At 35.0% G+C, this 9,688-nt stretch overlaps 1 protein-coding gene across 2 annotated transcripts; it reads left to right on the top strand.

Annotated features, from left to right (window-relative positions):
• The first annotated feature begins 461 nt into the window (after nucleotides 1-461).
• On the top strand, nucleotides 462-9,284 carry LOC149963023 (organic cation transporter protein-like). Of its 2 annotated transcripts, XM_090170435.1 has the most exons (10): nucleotides 462-826; nucleotides 2,226-2,329; nucleotides 2,400-2,554; nucleotides 5,550-5,724; nucleotides 6,576-6,723; nucleotides 6,785-6,870; nucleotides 6,935-7,146; nucleotides 7,378-7,559; nucleotides 7,627-7,757; nucleotides 9,116-9,284. In XM_090170435.1, exons 1-10 carry the CDS (start codon nucleotides 506-508, stop codon nucleotides 9,189-9,191), a joined length of 1,590 nt encoding a protein of 529 aa, XP_090026561.1. In that variant the 5' UTR covers nucleotides 462-505; the 3' UTR covers nucleotides 9,192-9,284. The 2 variants fall into 2 exon arrangements, with proteins under 2 accessions (XP_090026561.1, XP_090026562.1); XM_090170436.1 differs by lacking the exons at nucleotides 6,576-6,723; nucleotides 6,785-6,870.
• The last annotated feature ends 404 nt before the right edge of the window (nucleotides 9,285-9,688 follow it).

Below are 9,688 nucleotides of genomic sequence, written 5' to 3'. Positions count from 1 at the left end.
AATATCTGATTATTCAATAAATTAATTATATTTATTATTTTAAATAAATAATATCTGATTATTCAATAAATTAATTATATTTATTATTTTAAATAAATAATAATAATAAGATAACTTAATAATTACTTATTTAATTGTTATTAAGAATTTTAATTTATTTATGAACTAATTTAAAATCCGAAGCACTTCCAAATTACTTCTTTTACGTTACTTTATATCGCACACAAAAATTAATAAATTATAACTTCGAATAATGGTACCATCTAACAGCAACTACGAGTTATAGAACTTGTCGTTACTTGTCGTTCCTTTATAGAGCAATCCCTCTACGGATGTCTTTGTCCGTAGAAAATTACAGGGACCTCGTAAGAAATCTACACTTACATTAACAATTTATCGTCAGATAATGCGTACGTATCTTTGTCGTCGCAAACGCGCCTCGCTTAGTTGTAAATTGCAAACATTACTAGAGGTCCGCTGAGGCTCCAGTGCGAGAGAGCGACGCATGGATTTAGCGGACGTCACGGGCAGATTCGGAAAGTTCCAAAAACGAATCTTCGTCGCTTTGCTCATCAGACCGATATGTTGGAGTTTCCTCATGACCAACTACCAGTACGTCAACATGAAAGTTAAATTCGGCTGTGATACCGGAGGAATGTACTACGACTCTAGTGCGAATGGGATTGATTCGTTGGATGCAAAGTGCGACAGGCCAGCTTACCCCGGGGAACGAACGGCGACTGGGCAACTCTTGGGCTTGAATGATACGGTCACCTGCGACAGCTTCTTGTACGAGAACACTACCAGGACCACCATTACGCAAGAGGTACGCATTCAGCTAAATTTACACTAGGAGATTAATTTCATAGTGATTATTACATATTGGAAGAATTAATTATGGTCGCTTTCAAGAAAAAGTTCGCCATATTTGGCTCTCACAAGACTTTGTTAGGCACCAAAACGTAGGTGCCACCACTTTCGCCATTATCTATCACAATATCCTCCATTCTGCATCAGCTAGCAGTGATTGTGGGTTATGATTTTAAAATATCCCTGTGAGCCTGCTGCTTAATTGTAATACTGTATTCACAAAAGCGATTTAAAAATACTTATTAAATATTTCTATAAATGGAAAAAAAGTACAATTAAAAATATAAATTGTTTGCTTTTGCGTCACAATACAGAGCTTGATTAAAGCTTTTGCACGAGCCTGTGAAATCCTAAAGTCGTTTGTATACTTTCGCTCGGCCTCGAGGACTTGTGTAGTGATGTAGAAACAGGGTGGTACAGGTGTCAAATATACCCACTTAAAATTGGAAAGGGTGCCAAATTGGTCCCTAAAGGGCGCTAAAATGCTGTTGAAGAGGATGGTTCCCAATTCAATATCCAGGCTGTGCGCGCCTGGACTTTTGAAACTAAATGAAATAAGAAAGTCAAGTTACTTTATAAAATTAAAAATTAAAAAAGGAAATTATTTTTATTTTGCTGTAACTAGAGCCATATACTGCGTATTGAAAAACAGCTTTGCTGCCATTCACACTTTGTCTTATACGCGAAAGAAAATCTATTGGATTCCACAATAATTCTATAAAACGTAAAATCACCATGTATAACCTACAATTGTCGTCAAAAGGGAGGGAGTTTTACTTCCGTGTATTGAAGGATAGGATAGCTTATCGAGGTCATCGATTCAGAAAGCCAGGAAACTGGTTCAAAACTATAACGTACCAGCAGCATCGTGAAAATACATAACTAACTGACTTGGCGCACAAGCCAATAGATTTTCTTTGTGGCATTATTCCAACAATTATTAGATGGCCTATTGATATTCATCAAACCACGCGTTTTGCTCTGGCGTCCGTCAAAATCTGAAGTTCTCAATCGTATAATAATAATACTAAGCTAGGCCAATACCCAAGACACCTACTTGACCCAAGTGCAAGTCGTCGAGCGACTTTTACTTCTATTATTCCAGTTGGCCCGGTTATTCTGCGAAGGAAGGTGGTGGTTAGTCCTAAAGCCACGCGAGCCAACATCACCTTAACTATTGTTAACCTCAGCAAGGTTTTTTATGAAAAGGGGAAACCGAAAAATACAAAAATTTTAAATTCAAGATAGAGATTCCAACAGTTTCAATATTATGCGGTTCATCACTAAAATGTTGAGCGTTAATTTGCATCTCTGTCTGAAATTTGAACTTTGTCTGTTATTCGCCTGGGTGATAGTGGGATTTGGTGTGCTCCAGAGAATGGATGATCTCCTTCGGCTACATGGTCTTCTCTTTGGGCAACTTTGTCTCGTACATTCCGGCGGGACAATTAGCCGACAAGTAAACCTCTCAATATTATCCAGCCTTCCTATTAATATAGCTCAGCTCAATTATTTTTCTTAATGCATAGATTTGGCCGTAAGCCACTCATCCTGGCGGGTCAAGCGGCGATGACCTTGGTGTCCTTCATCCTCGGTTTCTCTGCCAACATGCCCATGTTCCTGGTCCTCAGGTTCCTCATCGGAATTGGGTTCGGACTCATTCAAAACGCATTCATGGCTTCGTGTATGTCACATCTTATCAAATTACAGTTTGTGTTATTAAACTTAGCAAAGGTTCCATAAACGATATGACCTTATAATCAGCTAGGCTAGGCTAATACCCAAGGCACCACCTTAGGCCCAAGTCATCTAGCGACTTATTATGCCTTTAAACAGGTGGCCCAATTTTGTCTAACCCAAACTTTACCTAACTTAACAAAACCTTATTCATAGCGTTTCCTAACTTTAACTTTACCTAATCCAACATTTAACTAACCTTAATCAAGTCTCACCTTAGCTCAACATTAAAATGAGTCTACACTCTAGGAAATTGGGGTGTTGATTCAAACCGTTTTAACACTATTTGTACACTTTTTCATGAGTCGAAATTTGACACTGCTAGGGGCGTTTTATTACACAAATCAAACCCCGTATTAACACCTTCAAGATTTTCGTCTTAAAAAAAAGGTGTCAAAAATGATATTTAAAATTTCTTTTCCACACTATTTAAACACTTTTTTATCATTCTTTGTTTGTGACACAAAATATTTCCAATAACCGTGTAATAACACACCTTTAAATAGTCATTTTGCAACTTGTAAGCTTTAAATCACACCTTTAAAGGTGTTAATACACCCATTTCAAGAGTAAAATCACACCCGTGAAGGAGTTAAAAGTAACCTTTAGAGGTGAAAATAAGCAATTTTAAAGAATAAAATAACACTCTTAAAGGTGTAAATTCGCACTTTAAAAGATAAAAATTGTACCTGATGAGAGTTGAATCACACCTTAAGAGGTGTAAATAGGTTCGTATAAAGAGTAAAATCAGACTTTTAAAGGTGTAAAATCAGACTTTTAAAGGTGTAAAATCAGACTTTTAAAGGTGTAAAATCGGACTTTCAAAGGTGTAAATTCACTTGGAAATCTTGAGATAAATAACACCTATAAAGGTGTTAAAATGCCTTTTTGAAAGGTACATTCCACCTACAAGAGCTCAATAACAATTTTAATGTTGTTACTATGTCATTTTTGTAGTATTCTAAAAACCTTTTATTAGGTAAAAACCATAGAAAAAAGTGTTGCAGTTTACAGCACGTCAAACCGGGCGCAGCGGTAAAATTATGCAGACAATTTACAAAAACGTTAAGTATAACTAAAGCAACGCCACATCGAACATGCTTTGCCTAAGACGTAATTTTAACTGCGACCAAGAGCTATAATGCCCGGGTGTTTTATACCGAAAACCAAGCGCGACAAAAAGTATTCTTATCTGCTAAAAAACAGAATGACAGAGAGATAAAATATGCATAAAAAACTACTGATTATTGATAGCTTAAGAACAAAAAATGCCTTCATCTCATTTTTCTTAAGTGATCACCCTCGATGAAAATATTACTTAAGGCGTAATGGCTGATCGTCTCGGACCAGGTCTGTTGTGTAAAATTCACGGATGTTGATATGCTTTGCGCGATGGTGAAATTCGGGGTTATGGATCATTTCATTGGCCCAGGCGTTGTAGATTTAATATTGTTATTTAACCATTAAAAATGGCTTATTAACTCTTTTAAAGGTGTGATTTAACTCTTTAAAATGGCTTATTAAAATTTTTAAAGGTATGATTTCACTCTTAATAAAGGGCTTGTTAACACTTTTAAAGGTATGATTTAACTCTACCAAAAGGGCGTATTAACACTTTTAAAGGTGTGATTTAACTCTACCAAAAGGGCGTATTAACACTTTTAAAGGTATTATTTAACTCTACCAAAAGGGCGTATTAACACTTTTAAAGGTATGATTTAACTCTACCAAAAGGGCGTATTAACACTTTTAAAGGTGTGATTTAACTCTACCAAAAGGGCGTATTAACACGTTTAAAAGTGTGATTTAACTCTACCAAAAGGGCGTATTAACACTTTTAAAGGTATAATTTAACTCTACCAAAAGGGCGTATTAACACTTTTAAAGGTGTGATTTAACTCTACCAAAAGGGCGTATTAACACTTTTAAAGGTGTGATTTAACTCTAACAAAAGGGCGTATTAACACTTTTAAAGGTGTAATTTCACTCTAACAAAAGGGCGTATTAACACTTTTAAAGGTGTGATTTAACTCTACCAAAAGGGCGTATTAACACGTTTAAAAGTGTGATTTAACTCTAACAAAAGGGCGTATTAACACTTTTAAAGGTATTATTTAACTCTACCAAAAGGGCGTATTAACACGTTTAAAAGTGTGATTTAACTCTAACAAAAGGGCGTATTAACACTTTTAATTTTTTAAAGGTGTGATTTATCTCATAATAAAGGGCGTATTAACGCTTAAAAGATGCGTCATAACTGATTAAAAGTGCGTTTACATGTTATTGGATTTATTGTTTCACAAACTGTGGAAAGTGCCTAAAACCGGTTTAATTGTTTGGTTAATTTGTTGAATCGGGGTTGGACTCATCAAATTGAGTGTAAATGGTGTTAGAACGGTGTGAAATGAATCCCAATTTCTTTGAATGTGTATCTTATTTAAACATTTGTATATGGTTGTCACACTATTTTTACACCTTTAAAAAGCAACTCCGTTTTGGAAGTGTTAAAACGGTGTGAACGAGGTGTAACACTTTCTTAACGCCTTTTAAACACCCCAATTTCTTGACCTATTTGATTTTTGAAAAACCAAAACACAGGAGAGATCCATTAAAGATGGGCACCATTGCTACGTTTAATCGCGTTTTCTTCAACTGAGACAAAACCAACTCTGATTTAGATTTCGAGCTACATGTAGTAAAGGAATCTTTCTGCTATGCATTAAACCAAGTTTAGGTCCATGACGCTTAAGCTTCTAGAAAAAAACTAGCTGGAAGGATTTCATTATAAGGGATTCGTAGTTTACAATCATTTTTACCTTATTAAAGTTGTGTAAGATTATTTTCACTTTAAATAAGTTGTCGATCGAGGTGGCACTATTTTATTTGGGATGGTCTTTGCCAGAAAGTGTGTTTCGCTTTGATGATAGCCTTATTTATCGTAGTTGTGGAGTCAGTTGGTCCGGAGTACAGAGATTACATCGTATACAGCTTCACCGCCATGTGGGGCATTGGCATCATGGGGTGCGCCTTGATTGGCTGGCTGATTCACGAATGGAAAGCGATCATGCTGGTCTCATCCTTGCCTTTCCAACTACCCTTCCTGCTACTGCTGTACTGGTGAGACACTCTGCTTTAAATTGCAATTCACCGCTTTCCTGTTTAACGGAAATTATTTTGGGAAACATTTGAATTAGGATATTTTCTCCATTTTTTCGTCCTAATATTTTAATGGAATTTAAACCAGAATCGATAATTCAATTGAATTAAAACCAGAATCGATATTTCAATTGAATTACAAGCAGAATCGATATTTCAATTGAGTTTAAACAATAATCGATATTTCAATTAAATATAAACCAGAATCGATATTTCAATTAAAAATAAACGAGAATCGATATTTCAATCGAAATTAAACTAAAATCGATATTTCAATCGAAATTAAACTAAAATCGATATTTCAATCGAAATTAAACATAAACTGATGTTAAGGTTTATTTAATATTGATATTTCAAACATATAACGTAAATCGTAGCCCAGCATAGCCTTATTTTATCGATTACCTGTCCTAAACCAATATTGTAGCATTATATTTGTTTGAAAAAATTGCGTATAATGATAAGAAATAAATTATCGATATCCATTAGTAATGCAATTTTTAACATCCTACGCCCACTAAATTTCAAATAACAGTAAACCTCTAAGCCAGGCGTATCTAATTTTATAATATTAAAGATTGCTATTTTTAATGTCGGGTTTACAATTATAAAAATTTAAATCGCCGTGTTTTTGAAGATACGTTTTAAGTATATTTTAGAGAGAAACATTTTGCAGGTCAAAACCACCATTTTTGGGTTGGCATCAATTTAATGCCGACAATTTAGGAGCCTCCTGTGATATTTGCTATCAGCTAACCTCGATGGAAATATTCGCCGAAGAACTTGTTAACTTAAGAAAAATTGATTTCCAGGGCAGTACCCGAATCGACCAGATGGCTGCTAGCAACCAAACAGTACGACAGAGCTGAGAAACAACTCCTGGAACAAACCAAAATGAACGGGAAAGAAATTAAGAACATCGACGAAATCATGAACAAACTCAAACAGAAAATTGAGATGGTACGAGGTACAATGTCCATAATGAGGTTCGAGGTTTCAGGTGTTGAGCTTTCAATTACAGGACACGAAATCCAACCAGGCTTCATTCATCGACTTGTTAAGAAACAGGCACATGCGCAAAGTAGCGGCCATACTTTACCTCACCTAGTACGATTCTAGAGTAATAAAAAGTCATTGGTCTTAACTCAGTCAATTACTCTTACATTTTCAGCATAGCGACCGTGTTCATCAACCACGGCTTCAAACTGAGCATAGGCCTGATGGGTGGTTCATTGTACCTTAATCTATTCCTGACCGGCATGGTGGACCTACCCGCCGTGGTCTTGTACATTTTGGTGGTCAAGTACTTCACGAGACGGAAAGGGCTATTGGTCAGTTTTGTCGTGACTGGCATCATTTTCTTAGCAGTCATGCTAGTCGGGGGTCAGTGAAAACAATTTCCTTTTCAATTCACAGATTAAACTTAATTAGCTGGTCAACTCAGTTCAGTGTGAACGCGCTACTCTTGAATTAAAATATAACAGGTTTTCCAGTTTGGTTTTGTCATTAAGAAAAAATCATTTTTTATTTCTACTCTGAACTGCATTAGGAAGTCTGCCCTCAGTCGCGGAAATCCATTTCTTTTTAAATATCTAACAAAGAGCTCGTTTACAGATATTTTCTGGTTAAAATTAACTCTGATTATGATCGGGAGGATGACCAACTCGTTGGCCTATGTCTTACTGTACGTGTTCAGTAACGAATTGTTCCCAACGAACGTGAGGGCAGTTGGGGTCAGCGGGGCCATGACCGCTGGCCGAATTGGCTCAATTCTCAGTCCCTTCGCCGACGTCTTGGTAAATTATTCAATTACCATTATTTTAAAATTGGCAAACTGCATATGTACAATTGGCCTCATTGCAGGGAAGGTTCTACGGTGCATCGATTCCGGTTATCTTGTACGGCGTTCTTTCTCTGCTGACGGGAGCGGTTTTTCTGCTGTTACCCGAAACTCAAAACAAGCATTTGCCCGATACGGTCGTTGACTTCGAAAAGTAAGCTTAAAAGACATATTAATAAAATGGTTTCCACGATTTTCTAGGAAGTATTAATACACAGATCCAGGATGCGCAAATTACCCTATATATGGTCCTTGCCGCTTAGGCCTCAAGCGGTACCAGAAATAAAAACTAGTTTTCACTACAGCGAACACGCCAAACGAAGAGCGTCGAAGCCAAAATATCCGTTAGGTTTAACACCTTTTCTGTAGTACTAGTTAGGAATTGTTCCAGTTTTATGTGTGATTGTATTTAAATAGAAAAGGTTTCACCTCCGCTAACTTAACTTCATTTAAGGGCCTGACTAGTCTCTGAAAAGTCACAATGGCTACTTTTTAAGTAATTAAGTAAAAATTGTGAATATTTAACAAAGGGTTATTCATTTTTATTTAATAACCTTAAGAATTCAATTCTCGATTAAATTATTCAATGATTTTATTTTTTTAATAGGCCTTTCTATAAAATATTTCTACATGCGTTCACTTTTTTTTCTACGTCGCCCACCACCAATTTCGCTAAAACTAAACAAAACGTTGGCTGTACTTTTTGATTAAGATTTCCCCAAATATATTACACGGAGCTCGGGTTAGTCTTAGTGACTTCGGAGTTCAATTTATTTTCAATACTAATTAAATGAATTATTATTGCAATACTTATATCAATTCTGTGAAAGTATTGTTAATAATTATATATTTATTGTCTAGTTTTTTATGATAAACAACAATCTTTACCTGATACACTACTGTGAGTCTGTGGCTGTCAATGAAACGTTGAGCCTTAGTTCACACTGCTTTAAACTGTTAAACATCTTCGATACCGTGCTTAAGTTTTCGTTATTTTAAATATTTAAATCATGTCCTTTTATGACTAGTTAAGTAAACGAAATATTTTTATATTTTAAATATTTGATATAACAAATTTATCAATATCACTTGGGTATTAGCCTAGCTGATTATTATTATTTTATAATTATTATTAATTTTAATACGCCGTGTTTTGTAAATACTTACACTCGGTAGCAGACGACATACCGAGCTCAAGAGTCGAGCGAGGGTAAAAACAAGGAGTAATATATATAACGTTGATCTAAATCATCCTTGCAAAAACCGTTTTCCTTCCCCCTCATACTGTAACGAACATTTTATGGAAAGGTCTATTATGGTTTATTAATTTTAATCGTGATTTCATCAGTTTAGTCACAAATGAAAAAGTGCTCTAACAATTGTAAAATTTTAATAACGATTTAGATATTGCATTTTAAATTAAATAATTTGAATTAAGATCTAATATTTAATCATGATTAAATCAGGATGAGGTCAAATTAACACCGAAATTATTTTTTTCTACACTTTAAGACTGGCGACTAATGCAGATGACTCAGCGGAAGTGAAACTGACAGAAATTCCACCAAGAGAAGCACTGATAAATTAACTTTCGGTGTATGTAGTATCAAGACCATTCTTTATTCCTTAAAACTTGAGTTCTTAATAACGGTACTCCACAATAAAGAATTTTAAAAACACATTTTTGTATTATTTTTTATGTTTAATTTTACAGTGTCGTGTAAGGTCAAATGGCTTTGATCTTATTCCAATTGGCTCATGAAATGTTTGGTCACCTTCCTTAGACTTTATGATACATTACCGCCATCTTTTATAGTCAGGTTGTGTGTGTAAAAATTGCAATTTTACTTTGAAAAATTTGCCAAGTACGATTTTTCAACTGAAATGGTTCAAACACATGTTAAATAAATATTTGGCCTTGTCTTAAAAAATTCTTTGGCTTTCTTCAATTAGTTTTAATCATTTTAAATTTCGTAAACATTTCGTTATGTGTTGTTTAGTTTTGGTGCCCTTTAGAGTTAGCAGTCTAATTTGTAGTACGTTTTATGCATAACACTAAGAAGCACCATATTTGAGAAATATTGT

Source organism: Leiobunum rupestre, chromosome 1, assembly GCF_980474605.1.
Source record: "Leiobunum rupestre chromosome 1, qqLeiRupe1.1.hap1, whole genome shotgun sequence".
Classification (NCBI taxonomy): Eukaryota; Metazoa; Arthropoda; class Arachnida; order Opiliones; family Sclerosomatidae; genus Leiobunum; species Leiobunum rupestre.
This window is presented reverse-complemented; position numbering and strand designations above follow the sequence as displayed.